The sequence below is a fragment of the Marmota monax genome, unplaced genomic scaffold, assembly GCF_021218885.2.
Source record: "Marmota monax isolate L192 unplaced genomic scaffold, Marmota_monax_Labrador192_F-V1.1 WCK01_AAM20220418_F8-fsc00095, whole genome shotgun sequence".
In the NCBI taxonomy this organism is placed as follows: Eukaryota; Metazoa; Chordata; class Mammalia; order Rodentia; family Sciuridae; genus Marmota; species Marmota monax.
In genome coordinates this window covers 4165115-4188500 of record NW_026695244.1, presented here as the reverse complement: position 1 = coordinate 4188500, position 23386 = coordinate 4165115, and the positions used below count along the sequence as shown (strand labels likewise).

General features: G+C 37.2%; 1 protein-coding gene across 2 annotated transcripts in view; it reads right to left on the bottom strand.

Moving 5' to 3' along the window:
• Pard3b (par-3 family cell polarity regulator beta) overlaps window positions 1-23386 on the bottom strand; it is a 1008812-nt gene that overhangs the window by 386448 nt on the left and 598978 nt on the right. For both annotated transcript variants that reach the window (XM_046463021.2, XM_058578162.1), the window contains exons 12-15: window positions 23066-23236; window positions 18846-18975; window positions 10795-10894; window positions 3878-3993 (exon numbers count right to left, since the gene is read on the bottom strand). In XM_046463021.2, the coding sequence (XP_046318977.1) occupies window positions 3878-3993; window positions 10795-10894; window positions 18846-18975; window positions 23066-23236 (517 nt within the window). The remainder of the gene's footprint in view (window positions 1-3877; window positions 3994-10794; window positions 10895-18845; window positions 18976-23065; window positions 23237-23386) is intronic.

Below are 23386 nucleotides of genomic sequence, written 5' to 3'. Positions count from 1 at the left end.
GAAACTTGCTAACATTTCATCTAAATGCCTCATGCATCACTGTAGGCTCATTTCCTCTCATTGAACAGAGGCGGGACAGCTGGCCAGCATCTTCCATCTGCACTGCCCTTAGTCTTAACTGTGTCACAGACGCCCTCTGAAACAGGAGTCTGAGCACAATTGGAAACAGGAAAGAAAACTCTTAAAAAAAAATCTTATGGGAAATAGTGTTTTAAACCTAACTTTGAATGGAGCTATAGACTAGGTCAACAAAGGGGCCCAAACACTGAAGTGCTGTCCCTTGAATAATTGAGACTAATTCTTAAGGAGTATTATGGGGTCATAAAACACCAAGCCTGGAAATTAAAGATTTTTATGCCTCATCAAAAAGTCTTTGAATGTAACTTCCTGGCATGCTGCCAACAGGGGCAGCTCTTTGGGGGGAAACCCTATGCCAAAGGCCAAAAAGGCAGCTGTGTTATTCAGCTTCTAAGAGCTTCCAACTCAACACCCACACAAGCGCAATTATGAACAAATTAAAGGGATGCAGACAGAACATAGTAATTCTGGTAATTTAAATAAATAGAGGAAAGTCTACAATTAGTAGGAGAGACTGATTTTCTGGTAAACCCAGAAGTATCAACCCAGTCCCTTAAATGACACCCTATCCCCTTTGAATATGCATAGTTATACCCAATTATTTAAAAATAAATTTCCTTTTACTTATCATTCTAATCACTTCTGATCTGTCTTACACGTGACCATATACCCACTAGCAGAAATTATGAGGCAAAATAGCCTCAGAAAAATCTGTAAGGGGTATATAGGAATTGATAACACTGAGAAAAGCTGTTCTGAGAGCACAGAGCCAATGGTGGCCATTTCTAGCAGGGTTTAATACACATATCTGTAGTTAACTGAATGGATACTTCAAGAACAGAGAAAGTTAGATTTATTCAGAAAGAAACAAAGATTAATATTATGGAATCTGTTAGGCAACCTGCTTGTATTTTATTAATGAAAATGAAAATATATTTGATCATGCTATATATTATATCCTTAAAATTACTTACTAAAATTCAATGTCCATCTCTGACTTAAAGCAAAAAAGGGACAGATAAAAAAAAATGTGGAAGCGAGAAATACAAGGAAGCTTATTTCACTTGATAAAGTGTGTGTGTTTTTTTTTTATCAAGAACCAGTAATAAATGTTATAATTAACAGTCACTCCGATAGGCAGGAAGATAGACAGACAGACAGACAGACACACACACACACACACACACACACAGTAAACACTCCTGTGTAACCTTTAAAATTTCAATAACTGATGCTGATTTTACTTTGAAAAAAATAGGTTTCTTTTTACAAAGGAAAATCAGAGGAAGATCATCCTATATGTAAATCAAAGTACAAAGTAATAGCATGATCATTTAAACAGAATGATGCCAGCACAGGGCAGATTAATATATAAATAGACAAGCATATCTATAAGCCCACCCATTTATGTGTATAAGGGAACTTAATTATTCAATGAAACTACATTTTAAATTAATAGGGAAAGGATGGAAAACTCAATAAATTTATTAATAATTTGTTATATATTTTGGAGAAAAATTATCCTACTTCATACACTGTGAATAAAATACAATGTAGATTGCTTAACTTTTAAGAAAAGGATCTAGAAGAAAGTAAATGGGACAAACATAAAATCAAAAATCAAAAGAAAAGATGGAAGTATTTGACTCTGAGACTAAAGCTTTTTATGGTAAAGGATATCAAAATCAAGCTAAGAAGACAACAAATTATAATAAATTATTTGCAACATGCATGCACTAGTCTAAAAATAAAAGAGAAAAAGAATTAACAAATAGAAACACTGGAAAGAAGTAAACTGCAAAGTAGGAAATAATATAAATGGACAAAACACCCACAAACTCAAAATAAAACCTTTAATTAAGTTTAAATTCCATCTGAAGGGAAAAGAAAATCAAACTAAATCAAGGCTCACTCGCAATGAAAGAAATCCAACATGGCATGGATAAACATTATATTAGCTCAGGGTGGTATATGGAGAACTAAACTACAACTATATTCTGCTTTCCTAATCAAGCAGGAAAGATACTTCCAAATGTGTATCATTGGGGTATCACCTGAGTATATCCAGTGGAAAGTCAACACATTTATTAAGCTCACTCCTTTGTCTGTTCTAGGGAGTAGGAACCAGATGGTTCTAGAATGCTTGCCCTCAGTCTTTGAAAAACTATTAGCTTCAAATTGGTACATCTTGGAGGGGGGCTAAACTTGGATGATTACTCTAAAAATGTTTCTATAGCATGTTATTAAATCTTCTGCTGCATGGTACATTTTAGCCAATGCTTTTAGTGTGGTACTTGTGTCCTGAAAAAAATAACCCAGCATCTGTCCAATTTTGTAAATTGAACAAACATTACTATTATTGTTGTCATTTGTGGTACATGTACAAAAAAATGCAATGGAAGACTGCCAACTATACATATTTTACAAATGTGATTTCAATTCAAAAGAAAAAATTCTCAAAAATAAAGTTTTCAGTAATAAGAAATAAGAGCAGAAATACTTCATAGGAAACAATTTATGTTGTTGTTTTTTTAATTAAATGAAAAAAAAGTAATATGGTCCCCCCCCCCCCATATCCTGAAATTAAGAGCAGTTTTGTCCATTCATCTTCTCTATAGATAAAATGAGAAGACAGAAGAGAAAATGTTTATCAAGCAATTTATAAAAATACATTTTTAGTAATAACTGATGTCAGTGTCACACATTACTCTTCTGGTTTGTCAGAGATTCATGCCTGAGAAACACCCTTCAGACCAGTGTTCAAGTAGCTCCCTTGTTAAGGTTTTCTGTCTGTCTCTCACTATAGGTGATGAGAGCAAGTGCTTCCCAGTGATTTGGTTAATTTATAAAAAATAGAATCAATTTCTCATTTCATCAGGATTGAGCCTTTTCCTGAACTCCTGTAAATGAACAGCAGATAAGCACTATTTATTATATTGTTTGGTAGAGCACTCAGTTTTGATTATTCTATTTTCTCGTGGCTATTAATGAAAAATGTAATATGCCTCAAGAAAAAACAGTTGCAGAGGTTGGCCTCTGAGTATTCAGGAAGCAAGGGATATTTTGTTAAGAATTTATTTTGTACTAAGAGCCCATGGGAAGGCAGCAGTAGATGTCTGAATGTCTTTCCAGGACCCATGTCCCAGTGCCTGGAGAACACTGTTGACATGGGTCTTTGGTTTGCCCTGAGAGCCTACAGTCATCCAGTAATATCCATGGTGCTCAGAACACTGATGAGGTTGTTCAGGACAGCCCAGGTACCTTGACACTCTCCATATGGCAAACCCAAGTGACCCTTTTTCCCTCCAGTGTCATAGGGGATGGACACTGGAAGAGAGGGATCTTCTTCATTTTTGCCTTCCCTATCCATCACATATGCAAAACACAAAAGAAGGATGGAGAGCACCATTTAACCACATCTTCTTCCCAGGCCCTGAAACAGGTATGTTCATTTGAAATGAAATGCACTGGCAGAAGCTAGAGGGCAAATACAAATGCAGGTGAGTTAAAGATGCTTATAGCATTCGGAACCTCCAGAGGAAACATGTTTTTCTGACCTAATAAAGGGAGGACGTTTTATGGACCACAAAATAAGAATAAGTCATCACTCTTGCTTTTACAAAGAGGGTAACTAAGTGTGTGAGAGCAGATAGGAAGATACTATGACCAGTCCCATCCTCCAGCTTCTGCAGACCTTGCTCCCTGAGGTTTGAGTTAAAGAAACAAGACCTGGACATTTGGGAAGATAGATGGGCTGAGGCTGGAGAGCTGACTTGGGTGTCACCTCCCCCTCACTTACCAAGGTCCATGCTCTTCGAAGCTTTCAGGTTAATTGATTCAGGCTGCCTGGCCGGTGTCACAGATCTGAAGTTGATGTGCTGATCTGGAAAATATACTGTCGAATCTACCCCAGAGCTGTGGAAAGAAGCCATATGTCATACTTAGGTCTAGAATAAAATCATAAAGAGAGGACAAAAGAGAGAGAGAGAGAAGCAGTTCTCATTTGGAACATAGTCCCTATGAGCTTCTTTGCAGCCCATTGGTATGTATTTTGAGCCAATTCTTACTTTCAGGTTTCTTTCATGAGATGTAGCAACCCTGTTTTCATATATTTTATCCTTAGTACAATTTAAATAAAGTATTCTCTAGCTAATATTATGTTTGACTCTTCACTGATTTTTGCTAATTGGGATCCTGCTATACCATATAGAACTTTGAGTGGGTAACAGGTGCCTGGGAAGCACTAGCACTTCATAGCTTGTCACCAGACATTAGCAGTGCTCTAAAGTGGACTGAGATTTCTGCAGGATAAGCATGCCCTTCATTTAAACATAAGTGAAAGGGTTGGCTCCTCAGAAAAAAAACATCTTGCTGAATGACTGATGGCAGATGGAGTTTGAATTTTTACCTTATTTAGGTTCATCTTCCAAAACTAACGTGAATGCTGAGCAGATAGTCCACTCATCAATAATACCAAAAGTCAATCCCAGGAAAAGCATGGTTGACAATTTAGACACAAGAAGCATCAAATGCCCATTATAGGATTCCTGGTACTTGTGGTCAGTCTCGATGAATTTTCTTTCTGCTGGATATTTTATTTATTTTTCTTGAGAATGAAGGGATTTTATATAAAGAAATTACAGATAATAGCTTATATCTCAATCCAGAAATGCATCATATTTGTATACTTTTCATATATTAAACTCCACTTTCTTGATAGCTTGTCTGTTTATGAGGTACATACGGTAGCTCATCTCAATATGACTTGTACTCCTAATCTTAGATACAGAAAGAACTCAAATTAAGCATGCTCAGGAAATCTGAAAGTACTGAGGTTGAATTTTTCAAAAAGTTGGAGGTTGATATTTTAAACAACAAAGTAACAAAAATAACTTCTGAATGAGAATTCATGTACAGAGGAATCTCAAGTTTTAAATGAAATATACCAAAATAAGTTCAATTTTTCTTGAAACTCATCAGTTATGGACATTTAATATTTCCTGACAGCACTGTTAAAATTAATATGTAGCTACACTAATATTGATGAATGAGTAAATGAACCTCCACTAATAATACAGTGGGCAGGTAGATTAAGAAAGTAGCCCTGATGGACAGTACAAGATACTCTCAAGAGCCAGGATGTGGAGCAGGTCCTGGATTCAGTTTAATCCCCTTTCTGCTACTTACTAGCTGTGTGACCTGGGCAAGTTGTCATTTCTCTGTTATTCAGTGTCCTCACATGTAGATTTAAGTGTATTATTCGCATTGAAAATGAGTATAATTACATTCTCTACCTTAGAGGGTGACCAAAAAGATAGAATGAGTTAAAGATTTAGAAAGTAAATAGACTCACACAGAGCAAGTGCTCTAAAAGTGCTCAGGTACCAAACGAGCAGATTAATAAATAGATCTGCTTTTGCTTCCTAAATGACTGTGAGTTTCTGAGCTTGTCCAGATTTTTTTTTCACAGTTTCCTTGCCATTTCCATCTTTGTTAGCCCTTAGAAGGGCTGTGACTAAGGTAGCTTAGGGACTAGGGAGATGTCAGGCTATGTGGCCTCATCTATAAAACAGTTAATAGAATTTACTCTATAAGGCTATTGTAATTATTATATAAGTGAAGGAATGCTCAATACTAAGATTAGTGCCTAGCATATACAATTGCAGTACAATTTAAATAAAGTATTCTCTAGCTAATATTATGTTCAATCAATGGGAGCTATTACAATGAATGGGAGTTCTTTATTTCTGTAGATTATGGTGGCCTTTGAATGAGGACTTGCAATATTCTTCAACGAAAAGATTGTACCTGTTTTTGTGAACACTTCTCAAGAAGTTTAAATCCACTCATTGGAGTCATGAATTTCAATGGTGCCTGGGTGCATTCTCAACAGACAAAACCATTGATACATACAGTGTACTAGATGTGGTATCTAGTGATAGGAAGACATGCTAATTATGTGCAAAAAATCCTTGACCCACTTAGTTTTATTGATCTAACAGCAATTCTCTCTCTCTTTCAGCACATTTTAAAGAAGAATCTAAGATGCTAGTGTGCACACGAGTTTCCCCAAATCCTTGATATTCTTTAAATGTGTTATTCGACCTTTATTTGCTCTTAGTTTTTCCATCCTTTGATCTACTGTGATGATGTGGATTTAGTGTCAGAAAGACTCATGGCCACATAGACTCAAGGAATTTAAGAACTGGAAGGGATTAAAGCCTAGGGCATCATTTAGATAAGACTCTGAGGCCCAAAGAGGAGGACTTATGTTCCAAGGTCACACAGGTGGCCAAGGGCAAAGCCAGGAGCAGAACCATAAGCTTTGTTAAAATGGCAGCCATCCTGGGACATAAGTTGTTTCAAGCCTAAATTTCCAAAATTTCAAAGCTTTTCTTTAACTTAGTGCAGATTTGCTCACAATCTCCTATGCAACTTGCATTTTAGTTTAGCTTTTTGTTTAAACAGAGGGGTGCATATCATGAAACTAAAGAAAGCCAGACAGTTGATCAAAACAGATGCTATATGTTATAACAAAAGCCTTCAGGCAGAGGTTTAGAACCAACATGAATATTCCTCTTTAAAACAAAGATCACACTGTATTTGAAGTGCTGAGCTCAAGGTGGACTATGGGGATCTACCCAAGTGAGGAATGTATTGGTTGCCCAAATTCATTCTCAGAGTGTCTTCCAAACTGATATATTAAGGATAAGAACTCAAATTCTCCTAGGCTCGTGAGAAATAATGATCTTTATCCAAGAAGGTGGCAATACCACTTGACATAGTAACATCAAGTTAGGATCTATCCAAATAAAATGAATATATTTTGATAGAGATATTAGGAAACACTCAAGGGTGGTCAGAGAAATAAAAGCTTCTTTATACATATAAATGGAACAAACATATTGTTTATATTAAGTATATATATGTATGTCTGTTATGCCCATTAATTTGATGTATGCATTTGTTATCATCATTTTGTAACCACGTATACAACTTGAAAACCATCAATGGGAGGATCCCCTCTTGCCATGAGACAAAATGGAAATGCAAAATAAGGCTGATGTCAGATTGGCAGATATTTAAGGAGGGACGTGAGTGTTACATAAGACATTATGGGACCAGAGCCAACGTGAGCATATAGTACACTGAAATAATGACTGGAGTATTGAATTAGTTAATGTGAAAATATTTTAGACATGTCAGTAAGACTAGTGAAATGGTTTGTAATTTTATCTACACATCAGAAGTGTTTAGAGTGAGAGGGTGACACGATGATTAACTATAAACTATGACATATTTTAATTTTGAAGGGAGTTAGCATGTACTCATGGCTGAGTGGGCTGCACCAGGGGCTGTGGGAAGCTGAAGTTGACAGCAGGCCAAAGACGTGTCCTAGATCGAGGCCGTGCTTTCAGCATGAACAACCGGGAAATCTATCAAATAGAAATGATACTCAATGTCAAATTATGCTGCATAATGAATAAATAAGGGTAGCATGAAACATATGCCAGTGTCCTGAATGTGGTGACAAACCAGGAATGTGAAAGACACACAAGGGCCAGCAGGGCATGTTCAAGGAGAACTGTGTGAAATAAAAAGCAGAGGAAGAAGATTTTGAGAAGTATGCCTATATATATATATATGACTGAAACCACTGGTGTCTTATGAATAGATTTCAACATTTGGCTAGTGTGAGAGTAACAGAGGTCATGTGTGCAAAGCAGAGAGAGAAGGATAGAGACAGAGAATGAAAAATATGAACATGTAGGAAATTATCAAATGTTGTCCAAAATGTTAATAATATTCATAATATTCAATATATTCTGCCTGCTGTTGATCTACCTTCAACTCTCCCTGAGATCCTGCAGTAAAAGATATTTCCCTTATATTTTTACTAAGACACACGTATTCTAACCTTTTCTCTAATGATCATTGGCAGAGTAGTAGAAATAAATTCAGGAATGTACTGATTTCATTTGGGTTTAAAGTACAGGCCTTAAGTTTGATCTAATTTGTGTTTCCCTTTCCATGCAAGGGCAGTTTTCCACTGTGAAGAGTGGTTCCATCCCTAAAGCACTGCTATTCCCTCTTAGAGGGCTTTATAATTTTTTTTTTTTTGAATGACAGAATTGCTCAATCCTCCTGGCTCCTTTCCAGTGTATCCTCCATCCCAAGCTTCACACATCCAAACCCTGCTGCTGCTGGTCACCTAGGCAACGCTGTAGCTTGCAGGACTGTGCAGGTCACAGCCTCCCAGGAGGGGGAAGAGTTTCAAGGCTTAAGACTTGTTCCTTCCTCTGCCCTTTTCCCTCCACCGACACTGCTTTTCCCCTCTTTCAGGTAGTGTTTTTCTCTTGTTAGTCCCAAGAGTACTAGAGATCTTTGTATGTGGCTTCCCCCAACCATTCCATTCTCCACAGTGAAACTGCCCAAGGTCTGACATTGTCATCTGGTGGGTTGGAGCCCTTCAATGCTTCTCCACTGCTCCCTGAAGAAGCAAGGTGCTTTTGGTGCATGGTAGACAATACTGGACCTTGATATTTTCCCCCTGGATACCATGCACTACAGCCACACTGAATGTATGATGAGTCTCCTCTCCATCACCTAGTTTTCTAACCTAGGTTGGTCTTCCTGCCACTTCTCGGCATTGTAGGCTCCTTTCCATTTTCTAAGAAATTACTGACACCACTTCTTCTGTGAAAACTCCCTTGATCCTACAGACAGAGTCAGGTGGCTCATTTCTCTGCACTCCCATGGCATTTTGTATCTAATGCTGAGCAGGCTGCATCCTTAAGTGTCTGTCTTCTTAAGAGGACACTGCATTTCTGGCTGGCAAGGATGCTTTCTGATCCATTCTAGTGCATTCTAGAGTGTTTGGCTCAAAGCTCCAAAAATACTTCTGAATGGATGAGTAAATGAATGACTTAATGTTCAAATACTGCAGAGCAGGAAAAAAAAAGAATGAAGTCTGAGGAAATCATAGAGGAATGTGCTTGACAGAAGAGGGAAGGGGAGAAATCTGAAGATCTTGAAGAAGTCATAAAGGTGGTCGCTAACTCCCAATAGATATATCTGAACCACCCCTCACCTGCAGGTTTCTCACCTGAGCAATCTCCCTGTCCTCCCCAGCACAGGTCCTGAGTACCTCTCACTGCCATGGCCCCAGCAGGGATCCAATGGAGTCTGGCATCCAGTGGATATCAGCCCTCCTCTATTTATCTAATCCATGTTACACACAATGAAATCTTGAGGTTTACCATACCTATTGTCTTTTAAGACTCTACAATAGTTTTTCCTATCTACTGAATGAGGCATGTATACCTCATCCGTGCATCCTGGGCTTTATTGGCTGGTCAATAAGTTGTACATATCAATTTCCTTTCCCACCTCCATGCTATTCCTTCCCTCTCTGAAATTCCCTTCTTTCCCAGGCTTATCTCACACCTAACCTCTAGTTATGAGGAAAGATTCAGCTCAAATAACTTTTACCATCACATTTGGACTGATTCTCCTAACTGGAAGCAGTCCCTCTGCCTCAGACCACATGTTAAATTACACCTTCTATCATTTTGTATCTTGTGATCCACTAGCCTTCTGGCTTCTTGAGGGCAGGGCTTCTGACTCACCTTGTCACCATTCCAGTGGTTTTGCATATACTGGATATACTGGATGAACAACAAATCTACTTTATTGAAATTATTATGAAATTATTTAAAAATGGATTCTTTAATGCTACCAACTTGGATTCAGGATTGAGATAGACAGTGGAAATAAAGGGGAAAAAATTAAATATGTCCACATTTTTTTCTAAGTAGCCCTCGAGATACTGATCTAGAATATAACCGTGATTATCAACCTAGTTCATGAAATTGTGTTTGAGTAAGATAACTAATTTCAAAAATAGAAAAATCAGAGAGAGCTAAATATAGGTAAGCCTCCATCTAATAGAGTTAGATATACTCTTGTGCATCTGTATTTTTAACAGGTTGTATTAAAAAGCATTGCTACAAGAAAAATGAAGAAATTTCACAGGATTATCATGGGACACGGAATGGAATAAAATACACAGTTTTTAACAGGCATAATAAATACAGAAAATAGCAAAGAGACAATTTAATGATTTTTAAAACTCATCAGAAGAACAAAATTTATGAATTCCACTAGTCAAATAGTATGTATGCTTATAAATCTCCCTCTCTTGTGCTTGTGTGATTCTAAAAAATTATTGATTTTTTTTTAGTTTCTATTAGAGAATGGATATAATATTGGGTACCCTTTTCAATATTTTAGATTATATATGGTGTTGCTTTAATTTTTAGATTCCATTAACTTTCTTGGAACATCTATTTTTAAAGTACCTTTAGGGTTTGTGAATTACAAAGAAAAAAAATCCTGTTTCATTTTCTTCGGTTTTGTTTCATACCTTTCCATATAAATTTTCTTTGGGCATCACTGCTCTTGTTTTCAAACTTGTAAAAGAAAATCCAACCATTTTCTTAAATAGTTTCATCATATTAGATGAATCTTAACACATTCTAGGGAGCAAAATATGAACAATCAATGCTATTAGCTTTGAGAAGCTGTCTCTGGAAAGGAATTATAGATACTATGAGATTTCCATTCTGGAAAGAAATAGAGTAAAAATAAGGTGGCTGCGTTTTCCCAGAAAAACCATAACAGGGGAACATTTATGATATATCATTTTATCGATACCTGTGGCTGTAATCTTCAAGGCCCAATTCCAGACCAGAATGTGGTGGTGGGGAAGGTGGTACTTCACTCTCCGCCCATCCGTCATTGGAAAGCAATAGGTCTATAAACAAGGAACAAATGAAGCTGTAGTAACCCGGAGGCAGAACCATTCAGTGCCTGGTTTTGCTTCAGTCCATCTCGCAGACACGATTTTTACCAACACATAAACCAGCCTTCAACTAAATAAGGCTTCACCCAGAACCAAAGGATTGTCAGGAGAGCTCATGCTCCCTGATCCAGGAAATATGCTCCAGCTAATATGTGAAGCTGGTGACCTGCTGGCAACCCCTGGCATGTCAGCTCCCTGCATCCTTCCCCCACCTGTTGAAGGCTGATACATACTCATTACCTGTGATTTCTGGAAGATTAACAAAACCATGTCTTTCATGCTTTAATATTTTTGTAAATAAGACTCTGTAGGGATTCCTCTGAATTATATAGTGATTTAGGCATTTGCTTCAATGGCAAAAATACTTTTAAAAAGCCATTTATATACAGTATATCTATTTATTTAGACACTATAGAGGGAAACTCCCACTCTTTCTTCTTCCATTTCATAACAGAATCACTTGGATTTAGGACTTAAAAACAAAAGGCCAGGGTCTAAATCTAGGTTTTCCTACTTAACACCAGAGCATATTTTTCTAGGAAATTTGGACTGGAAAAACAACACATATCCCGAATATTGATACCAAGATCAAGTAAGGTTTGATGAGATCTTACTGTTTATGAGACATTGTACTAAACATTATGTGCATAATTCCATTGAATGCTCAAAATTTACACTAGAATTTATTAATATTTGTAAAGCATTAGAGAGTATCCTGGTTTATTTTATTTTTTTTTGTTTTTTTTTTGAATATATGCAATTTTTTATTTGTAAATTAACTTTGTTAAAATTTAAGAGAAAGATATAAGTCATCAAATGGAAATGGCCTCACATTTTTACCAAGCAAACTTCTTTCTAGTGAGGAGGCAACTATCTCTATTTTAGGGCCACCTCTTCTGCTTGGCATTAAATCTCATCCCTTCCAACCTTCTTGGAAAGTCATACAATGGAGTATCTTTCTCTTTCATTTACATTTCTAATCTCTCCCATCCTAACTAGATCCTTTATTAAACTCTCCCTTGATCTTATTTTCTCCAGCTATTATCTTTTTCTTTTTTTTTAATTTATTTCTTTTATTGGTAGTTCAAAACATTATAAAGCTCTTGACATATCATATTTCATACATTAGATTCAAGTTGGTTATGAACTCCCAATTTTACCCCAAATACAGATTGCAGAATCACATCGGTTACACATCCACATTTTTACATAATGCCCTATTAGTAACTGTTGTATTCTGCTACCTTTCCTATCCTCTACTATCCCCCCTCCCTCCCCTCCCATCTTCTCTCTCTACCTCATCCACTGTAATTCATTTCTCTCCTTGTTTATTTTCCCATTCCCCTCACAACCTCTTATATGTAATTTTGTATAACAATGAGGGTCTCCCTCCATTACCATGCAATTTCCTGGTTTATTTTTGAAGCAAGATTGCCATGTTTCCACTCCTAGTTCCTACTGCTGTGCAAAGTTGGAAAACTTACTCTAATTCTCCAAGCCTCAGTTTTTAAATCTATAAAGTGGTGATAAGAACACCTTCACTAGAACAGGACACACTGAGTGAGAGGGCACTCATGCATGCAAAGTGCTTACTAACTCCATGCAGAGGGTGATCATGCCAAAAGTAATAAATTCTGTATATCTAATACAGCAGACATTTGATGAAATGTGGACCAAGTTTGTCCCTGATGGATATAAAAAGAGAAAAATCTCTATCCTTAAGATATCCTCTATCTTCTGCTGCTAGATGCTGCTGGTAACAAAGTCTGGTTTTATTTTGTCCATCTTCCAAGTGTGATGGTACCTACATATTATTCTGATAATTTCTGGAAGGGTATTCTGAGATGGGATTAACATTTAAAATCAACAGACTAGGTAAAAGAGACCTCTTTAATGTTGGTGGGCCTTACCCAGAAAGCTGGGGGAGGAGGGCAAAGTAGAATACAAAGGCTGGCATTCCCTAAGTTAGAGGGAATTCCGCCCACTTGACTGCTTTTGAACCCAAGTATCAGCTTTCTTCTGCCTTTGGACTTGAAGGAAAACAGCAGCTTTTCCTGGATCTCAAGCTGGCTGGCTTTGGATGAGAGCCACATCTTCAGTTTACTCGTCCCCAGTGTTTTGAGTTCAAACTAGAAGCACAATATCAGCTTTCTGGGGTCTCCGGGTTGCTAACCCCTCTGTAGATCTTGGGATTTGTCAGCTTCCCTGACTGTGTGAGCCAATTCCTTTCAAATCTACTTAGATATACACCTACATCATGTTGCTTCTTGTTTGTGGCCCTTGTTGTTTGTTTTCAAGAACCCTGATGAATACATTGAGCAAGGATTTGCTTCAGCTCTCCCCAGGCCTTCTGCCTGGTGGAAGCAGTGATGACATATCTTGGGAATGAGGAAGCTAGAGCTCTGATAAGCAGGTGTGACAGGTAGAAAAGCACAATGAGCAAAAGTAGTGAGCACAGCCCCCTGCACCTTCACCCACTGGGATCTGGCAATTTGGTGGTAGTGGTATCAGACCAGTAGCCAGAGACTTGCTAAGAAAAAGAGAGCAGAAGGACTGTACTATAAATAGGGACCTGGGGCATATCCTTTCTGCTGGCTTGAATCTTTTTGTCTGCAACCTCTTAGTCCATTGTTCACACTGGCAGTAAGCTGGTGGTGATCAGTTAACTTGCTTGCTCAAAAAACTTAATTATAGACAGTTGCCTGCAAAATAAGTGTCTGTGGCTTTGGCAGCCAAATTCATCTTCTATCACACATTAGCTACCCAAGACTATGTACCCTGACCACACCCCTGAGCTTGCCTGCTGTAGTGTCTTTGCTCATATAATTATAAAATCCATTCTATCTGTCAAATTCTTACCCTTCTCCTAGGGTTCACCTCAAATATCACCTTATCTATAAAACATCCACTGGTCTTAGGATAGGTCATTGACTTTACAAAAGTGGCAGAAAATATTCTCTTCCTGGTTATATAGAAAGATACCATGTCTCCATCCTCTCTCCCCTAGACTAATTCTTGCCAATGGAAGTGAGTTGCTATGGTTAGTATCATTCCCAGCCTCTGAGGTTAAGAGAGGGTGCACCTTCTCCACTCTGCCACTCCCTGTAACTACCACCCAGGAGCCCAATGAAAAGGTGCAAGAAGCCTGCCCAGCCACCAACAGAAGGAGTTTAGGTCCCTTAATCACTGCCAGGAGCACAGCACTAATGAAGCACTCTTCTCCTGCCAAGCCCTACTGTGCTGTGGCCAAGGAAGGTGCATCAGGGTCTTCTTCTACCCCTTAACATACTGGTTTATCTATTACTTAATATTATACAGAGTAATTTCTCCTGTATAACATTTATTGAATGCTGCCTGTGTAATGAGCCATTTATTGACTTACCAAGCTATCATGTATTCATCTATATTTCTCTTACTAGATTGGAGATAACTTCCTCTTTGTCCTCTCCTTTCTCTTCTCCCTCCCCTTCTGTGCCTCTTCTGTAGCTATTTTAAGTTTTGAAGCATTTTTTTTGTTTGTTTGTCTTACAATCATTAACTTTACTGCATTCATATGACCCACCTGTTTTTTTATCTTAAAGTGATAATGGTACAGAGGTAAGTATCTTATTTTTTTATTTAATATTTTTAGTTGGTAGTTGGACACAATTATTTTATTTACTTATATTATGTGGTGCTGAGGATCTTATATGTTGACTCTATGTCCTTGGTTCGGTTTTAAATAACATATTATGATGCTGTAAAAATATTTTTTTTCTCTTGATTCAAACATTTTTGGTTAAGCTCTGAGTTAGTATGAAAGTCTGAAATTCTCATATCCTACAAATTTTATAGATATCATTGAGTGTACAAGGTGATTGTTCAAGGTACATTCTTAATGGTAGATATCTCTTTGTACGTATTTATACATATCTGTGAATGTGGACAATTTGTCTTCTATTCACCACTTCAATAATGGTTAAATGGCTTTTCTTTTAATTACCATCTTTTCTTTGGTTGATTTTGTGGGATCCATCCTGCAAAAGTCAGATCAGAAAAGCTAGGTAAAAGAGACTAGGACTTTAGACAAAGGGTCAGCAAAGCTGTGGCCCTGATCTAAAACCATCCTACCATCTGGCTTTGCATGTAAAATTTTATTGAACACAGCCATGCTGATTTGTTTATTTATTGTTTATGACTGCTTTTGTACTCCTATGGCAGAGCCAAAATTTCTAACACAGAGACCGTGGCCCATAAAATCTGAAATATTGCTATCTAGCTCTTTAAAGACAAAGTCTGATGACCCCTGCTTCAGTCTCTTCTTGAGGGCAGTACGAGCACTGCATTTATCTTTCCATTCCTGATAGTGTATTCTGCACAGTGGAGGTATCCAATAAACATTAGTCAAATTGGAGAGTATAATCCAATTTCTGACCAGCACTGCAGAGGCAGTGGCTTCCATGGTACGGTGGGGTGGATGATGCTGTTTCCCAGGAGGCCTCCCATTAAGGAGAATGATGCCATTATGTGTCTCCTTAAAAGACTCCAGGGAATATGGATTTAGTGGGACAGGGCACAGAAACAAAACATCTGATTTGATGTGGGCAGCAAAGGCCTAACTCCGTGGGTGATGCTGATGCTGGGAAGATTGGGGTACTTGAGCTGAAAGTGGGAAGGAAGCAGGAGAAGAGCACAGAGGAGAGATGAGAGGGATGAAGGAGAGGAGTTAACAACCCAGACAACTGCACTTAGCCTGGTACTTGCCCTAGGGTAAGACCTGCCAGTGAGATTCCTCAGAAAACAGAGTTGGCACCTCATTAACATTCAGATGCTTAGTGGGATTTTACAGTCAACCTCTGGGACACAGCACCCATTCTTATTGTCGTCTTGGAGCACCCCTCTTGCTCCATCCCCAGCACTGCTAGCAATTCTCCAACACAAATGTGAATTTCTACAAATGTTAGTTCTAAAAATGCCTTTTGTGTGTAACAGCTTGACAGGAATAAAAAATAAAATACTCAGCAAACTGTGGGTGGTATGCACTATTATTACAAAAATAGATGGAACACAGAATATCAACTTTGGATTTTTAAATATACAAAGGAAAGGAAAAAGGGAAAGAAAAAAAAGTTACTGTTTTGGCTGTACCAGTTCCTATCCTCATTATATATTACACTTTGTCAAGTTAATCTTGTTTTTCTACATGAGGTCCTTAAAAAATAGGTGGCATGTGTCAATACTCAAGATTGATGAGTCTCGGTGGCCTGTTACCACCATCCATGGCCCAGAACTCAGTGACTCCCAGTAGTCCTCAAACCACAGAATATAAATGCAAAGGAAATGTAAAGCACAAAATTGTAAACTAGTATTGTATCACAGATCAACAGGGAATAAGAGCAACTCGTTTTTAAATAATTAAGGGTTAGTGGGCTCACTTCTTGAGAGTGTTAGTTTTTTTAAATTTTGTTAATTTGTAAAATCAAGGTGAAGAGGAACCTTGTGGGTTGCAGATCTGCATGGTGTTTTCACTGGTGTAAAAGTTGCTGGGCTGCATCTATGTCTCAGGAAGAAGAGAACAGATAAACTCCCAGTGGTTGTCTGTGGCCACTTATACCGTAGAATTCTTTGTTCAGTAGACATACAAGGCCTGAACATTTTATGGAAGCTCTAAAGTATTATCACATTTCATTTTAGCACATGCTTTGAGTATATTTTATTATTTACATTTTTTTTCCTGGGTGGATCTTTTTTTGTGGGGGAGGGGGCAGATACCTGGGATTGAACTCAGGGGCATTCAACCACTGAGCCACATCCCCAGCCCTAGTTTGTATTTTATTTAGAAACAGGATTCTCACTGAGTTGCTCAGTGCTTCATTTTTGCTGAGGCTGCCTTTGAACTCACGATCCTTCTGTCTCTGCCTCTGGAGCTGCTGGGATTAAAGATATACTCTCAGCATTCTAGGTTTATGTTAACATGTTGACTAGTTTCATATTTTCATTGTTTTAGCTATCACTTCTTTTTTTCTAAAGATATTACCCAGTTTACTTGAGCCTATCAATGTCCTCTAAAAATGTTTGATAGATATCACCTCAGCATTGATATTTTTTAGATACTGAAAATGAACCAAGAAGGAGGTAATATGTCCAATGTTCCTTTGGATATTACTGACGAAATTAGAGACAAAACTCTAAACTCAGTCTCAGGCCCACATGTTGCTTTAGAGTCAAATGCCAATCAAATTTTGTAAAGAGGAGACTTTTTAATACAGATGTCAGTGTTTGCTATCTTAACATGGGCATAGTAGGAAGAAGGCTGTTCTAGACTAGAAAACTTGCTGTTCCTTCCTGACTCTGTTACTACTGGGACTAAAGGTGTCAGAAGGAGATATTGCTATTTATTATGGAGAAGACTTTTAATTTATTTAAGGTGAAAGACATATGGAGTACTTTTTTTTTTTCCTGGATATAAAGTCAACTTAGGGACATTCTTAGTTTCAGATGTCAGGATTTTACTCATTTTGTGGGACCACTGAAAGTCAAGGGCATGAAAGGAAGTCAGAGAGACAGGAATTGAATCCAGCTCTGCCTGTATCAAGTATGCAGTTTTGGGTAAATTGTTTACTCTCCCTGACATTCTATTTCTTCATCTGTAAAATGAGGATAATAATATTAACCACTTTGAGTGTGCATGTAAATTGCTTAACACAGTATCTAACAGACAGTAAACACTTAATAAATGGCAACAGCTGTTGCTGCTACTCTCACTAAAAATGGGGGAATGTTTAAAAAAAAAAACAAAACAGCATCCCATTTGGAAGAAACAATTTAATTCTAGAACAACCTCAGATTTATTCTGTTCTGATGGAGCTACATAGTTAAATTTTTGTAACATCTTAAATATCCAAAATATAAGGGATTGATTATGTAGTTCACTCAATAAAATAATATGCCACTAACTGAATGTGAAGCTGTAGAAGAATATTCAGTGACATAGTAAGATGCTCATAATGTGCGATAAATTAAAAAACTAATTTCTTAAACATCACCTATAGTATATTTCCTTTTAATTTCATTTTATGTACACATATTTGCATGAAGAAAGACTTGAAAGATACACATAAAAATGTTATTGATTAAGATCTGTGATAGAAAGAAGTATGAGTGATATTAAATTTTCTTTTTATTGCTTTTCTCTAAATTTTCTACAATGAATATGTATTGCTTTTGCAATATAAAGAATGAAAGTTATTAAGGAAAAGAGATATGGGGAGATAAAACAATTTTCTTGGTGACCCGAAGTATAATTTTTGAAAGCCGAGGAAGAAAACTTAGGGTTTTTTTTTTTTTATTTTTTTTAACATCCGGTGCTCTACTAGAAATGTGATCTGTACCAGATAATGAGAGAAAGTGTAGCAAGACAATAACAAGAACATTCCAATTGCTATGTTAGGAACTCAGATTGTGCTATTTAACTACTTGCCACAGCTTAGAAGTGAGCATAAATCTGTGAGCCACATTATGACCATTTCATGGTTTAATGTAAGTCCATACATTTTTAAAGTTACAATGATAACATCCCAGATCAAAAGATCTTAAAAAAAAAAAAATAACAGTTTGCCTTCAGTTTGCCATTTTGATTCTCTAGTCATGGTTTGTTTTATATATAACCCTCCATGTTTGGGGCAGCAAGCAAAAAAACTGTCACTTAAACTGGCGGCCTTGCCAGGAATCTGATTCACAAGTTCTGAGTCAGCATTCCCACCCATCTCAGCACTCGGAGTAAGGAAGTCTGCTCTTAGTCTAATTAACTCCTCCTCGCTGCCCCACCCCCACCCCCGCCCCTGCCATAGCCTTTTTTTTTTTAAACATAAAGGTACTGTTTTCTCACTTCATTCACAGGGGAAGAAAATGGATAGAATCTTACCTTTCTGTTTATCTTGTGGACTGTAAGTGCCAAACTGATGCAATATACTATCATTTCGCCTGGAGGTGCTTAAAGTGTTTTGACAGTTTTCAAAGCATGGCTTGGAAAATGCCCCACACTCTGCAGGCTCCTAAGGGATAAAAATTAAAATTACATTTTCTTTTTTAATGTTCCAACTTGGTCAACTTTAGTAGAGCAAAAGAATGATCAAGTCTTTCAAGAGTCTCTACTATATAAGTCTTTGACGGTAGAAACTCAAAAAGGCCCTGTGGGTATAAGAATTTTTTGAATATGAAATTAAAAATACTGACAATGTGGTGTTAAGGATTAGGAATCCTGATAGCCAACACAAAAGAGGATTAACTTTATTATTCTTTTCCCCACTTACAACTGGCTTCTTTCAAATTTTCTTCCATCTGGGAGTACAGCTTGTGGCAGTGTCAATACAAGTACACAGTTCATGCCAAGGGTGTTTCTCTGCCAACCAGCTGGTTCCTCTCTCCCCCTCCCTCTCTGCCACTACCCAGTCTCTCTTTCTCCCCACTTGAGTGCATATGCTCCAGGACAAGTCGGAACCAAAGCAGGTTGTGTCCCCCAGATATGAGGTCTTTGGCCAGGAGCTGAAACAAACCGTAGTGACAATGCCAGAGACTGCTTCTCCTAAGAGCTTTTACTCCCTCCACCGGCATATTTCCCCTTCCTATTTAGATTCTGACAGTCTGTAAACGAATTCACAGTTTTCTCAAAACTGCAGTATCCAGAATAACACCCCCCAAGCCATCTTGCACAGGAGCTGAAGAAGTAATAGGAGGCAGGTGATTACAGAGAACTCCAGCTAATTTTTTTTTTTTTTTTGAAGAGGACCGAGGCATAGAGAACTGGGTCTTGCTCTTGCTCATCTTATTTTTCTCCCTAACAGATTTCAAGGAAGAAAATAATTTGGAAGTCATTTCATAGCTGTTCCCTTGACCATTTGTGAGCTGAACATGCCACAAAACAGAGTCCCAATCTGATCCCCAGAGCTCTTTCCATCTGGGAAAGCATTTGGCGGAAACAATGCGTTTGATTTCTATTTTTCCTCTTTAGTTACAAAAATTCAGTGTCTAAACAAAATATTTAAAGCTTTCAATTTATGCATTGTTAATAATTAAAATTTTTCTGTTGCTAAAGGTCCTTTAGCTTTTTAACACTTCTCCCACACCCAACATGTCACCCTTTGCCTCCATACTGCTAGTCAAACCAAGCCAGGTACAGGAGGCAAGCCACTCCTGAAAACAGGACAGGAAGGGATGGTGCGACTTGCCTAGCACAGCCTTGTGTTTTTATTTAACAATAACAACATGGGAGAAAAAAATTTCTGCTTTCCCAGCTCTTTGATAAATGACACAATCGATATCCCAACAACTGATCAGTAACCAGTCTAATTAAAGTATTCAGCCTGTAAAATAGAGCTGTCGTGGAGCCCTCCATTAGTGTCCCAGCCAATAAAACACATAATGGATTTTTAAACATATTCAGCTTCTACCAAGATGAGCTGGCAGCAGGGAGGAAAATGTTTTGGGGAAAGAGAAAAACAAAACCAGGTCATAACCCATTTTTTAATACCAAGTCTCTAGGCTCAAATAGAATTACCATTGAACCTGAAGCTCATCCTTTGAAAAACATGTTTCTATTTAAAATGATTTTGATTCAATCAAGGGCTCATTATATATTCTTCCCTAGGTTCTCATCAAAACTGTTTACATATCTTATACAACTAGGTAAGGAGGGAACTGCTCCCCGCCACAACAACAACTTTATATTTTGACTTTTCTTAAGTAGCTTCTTCAATTTTTTAAATATCAATATAATGTTCAAGCAATCATTTGGCATTCTTGCCAAATCTGCCTAATTGCTCTGCCTGATTGTCTGAGCTGTGTTGAGACCTTTTTAGGTTATAGATGCTTTTTTATTGTACTGGAGGGCACAGGAGAATACACCACAAACACAAGTGCGCAACATATGCTTTGACACAGTAACACATAGATTTGGGAGATCAAATAGCTGCAATTTTTTTTTTCAAATTTAATAATGATAAGCTGTACATTAGGCTTCTGTCTTTATAAGAAATAATACTCTTTAATCTTCATGGGTACCATAGAGAGTCTCAAAAGCTGAGAGTCAAGTGCCTGCTCATTCTCCATGGAAAGCATGTAAATATTAGGAAAAGAAAATGGATCTTGTTTAAATGTCCTCATAAAAATTGCTTTTTGCCCCAGTTCTTATTCCCGATCGATTCCCTGGTGAATGATATTAGCAAGACACTTCTGAGGATGGGCAATGAACTGAAAGTTAATACTTTCTTCTGATGGAATAATGTCAATCCACTGCAGACTGTGGAAATTAAGATGAAAATATCTGATGTAAAGGTGAATGCAAATAGTAAAGAGTTCCAACTCCATGAGCCAAAATGTATGACACCTATGCTGTACATTCACACATATTTTAGAAAGAGACATGAATTAGGAAAGAGGAGATGTGGGGGCCTGGCTAAGTGTTTTAAGGTCACATTCTTTTCTTTTTTACCTTTTGCTGTCTACATGAGCATAATACTTTTGTGCTACATCTTACAGACTTTTCTGTTAGTGAGGTTTTTATTAAAATAAATCCTTAGGGAGTGCTAATATGCAGATACACAGAAGGGATGACTTAGGCCCCCCTAAGCCATCCTTCACACCTGTCTCCAACAAATGGGTTCCATGGAATCATAGGGCTCTAGAGGAAGAACCCAATGAAACCAGATGGAGCCACTTCTCTCATGGTAGGAAACAGTACATAAGGACCTTCTAACTGTGTACATTAAGTAAAGCCCATTAAATATTCATGGAAGACTCTGTCACTTAAGCAGACGCAAATGTGGAAAATGAGCTCCTTCATTATATATAGTCTCCAGTAATTGGCCAATTTACATTTATTTAACATCTACAAGGTTATATACAGAAGCATGTAAAAGGTACAATTACTCCTTTCCAATAGCTGATAATGTAACAAAAGAAGATACACTTTATAATTTTACTACTCAAGGCCTACTTACTCAGATGAAGATCTCAGTTGCAATTTTTTTATTCATTGAACAATATTTATTATGTATCTATTATGCACTGGGAAATAAAGATACATTAATGGATAAAACAGATAACAATATCTGTCATCTACAAACACTGAGCACTTAAGTATAAATGTATCTAGTCACAAAACCAGGAAAGGCAACCCTAGGATTTTAACCCCCAAATGCTAAACTTTACAGCGCAAGCTTTACACTTTCAGGAGCCCCATCATCATCTACTAGTTTGACAGTCCTGTTCATTTTTTAAATTTTAAGTGAAATTTATTATTAAGACTAGCATTTTATGTTGGTGCTCTTAATAGTATTCTATATGACTTTGCATTTAATTATATTACATAAACATATTCTGGTCTTTGAGAATATCCTGAAAGATTATCTAGGATATGCTGATTTTTTTAACATCTACTACTACTAATTTTTTCTTCTGATTTTTTCCTAAAATAATTATTAGGAACATTTAATAATTATTCTTTTATGTAAGAGAATATAATGCCTTAGGAATTTTTAAAATTTATATATGACAGTGGAATGCATTACAATTCTAGAAATATTTTATCCTTACATTTATTTGCTAGTGAAATATTTCTGATACTTAAAAAGTTCACAAAGAAATCATGATTTAAAAAATCTCAGAAATAAGCCTTCAATCTTTTTTTTTTAACAACTTGAAGTAAGCAGCTTGCTTAAAAGATCAAATTTTAAATTAGTAAGTCTAATTATCTATATGTAGATGATGGGGGAGAATATAGAAAACCAATTGTATTATAATGATCTTCCCTTAAAACATTGTACAAGTCTGATCAGGAAGGGATAGGTATTGCTAGCATATCAACCAAAAAGCATGTAAAAATAAGTCTAACTCTAGTAATTTCTAAATGAAAAAAACCCTAAAAAAGATGGACCTGTTATAGTTGATAAAGAACTTACTTTATATGCACCTTTTCATACCTTATACTTAAAACACACAACCACCTGTTCCCCGCAGTAGAGCCCTTTTAGGGTATGTTTTCCCAGGCAGTGTCACCATGAGTCCACCTACCACACTGTTAATGGAAATTTGCATATTATGGTAGCCATTAGGCAATTTGCAAAGGAAAATCAAGATTTGCATCACCTCCATTGGTCTCTCTGGTCTCCTAAGAATCACCAACTGGATCATCCCTCGAATGTTTCCCTCCATGGACATGGATCGTCTAAGTGTTTCCATAGCTTCATGGTTGGACTTTCCCAGAAGAGACTCCCCATTGACTGCAATCAGTTGGTCATTCATTCGTAGGCGACCATCCTAACACAGAGGAAAGAAAAATGGTATATAACAGAGAAAAGGGTGGTGATGACATGTCGTTGATTTGGGAGAAAGGTTTAAGTACATAAACGAGGAAGGAGGGAATTCCAGCTATTAGGAATAATATATTTTCCATGGTAGAAAAATGTT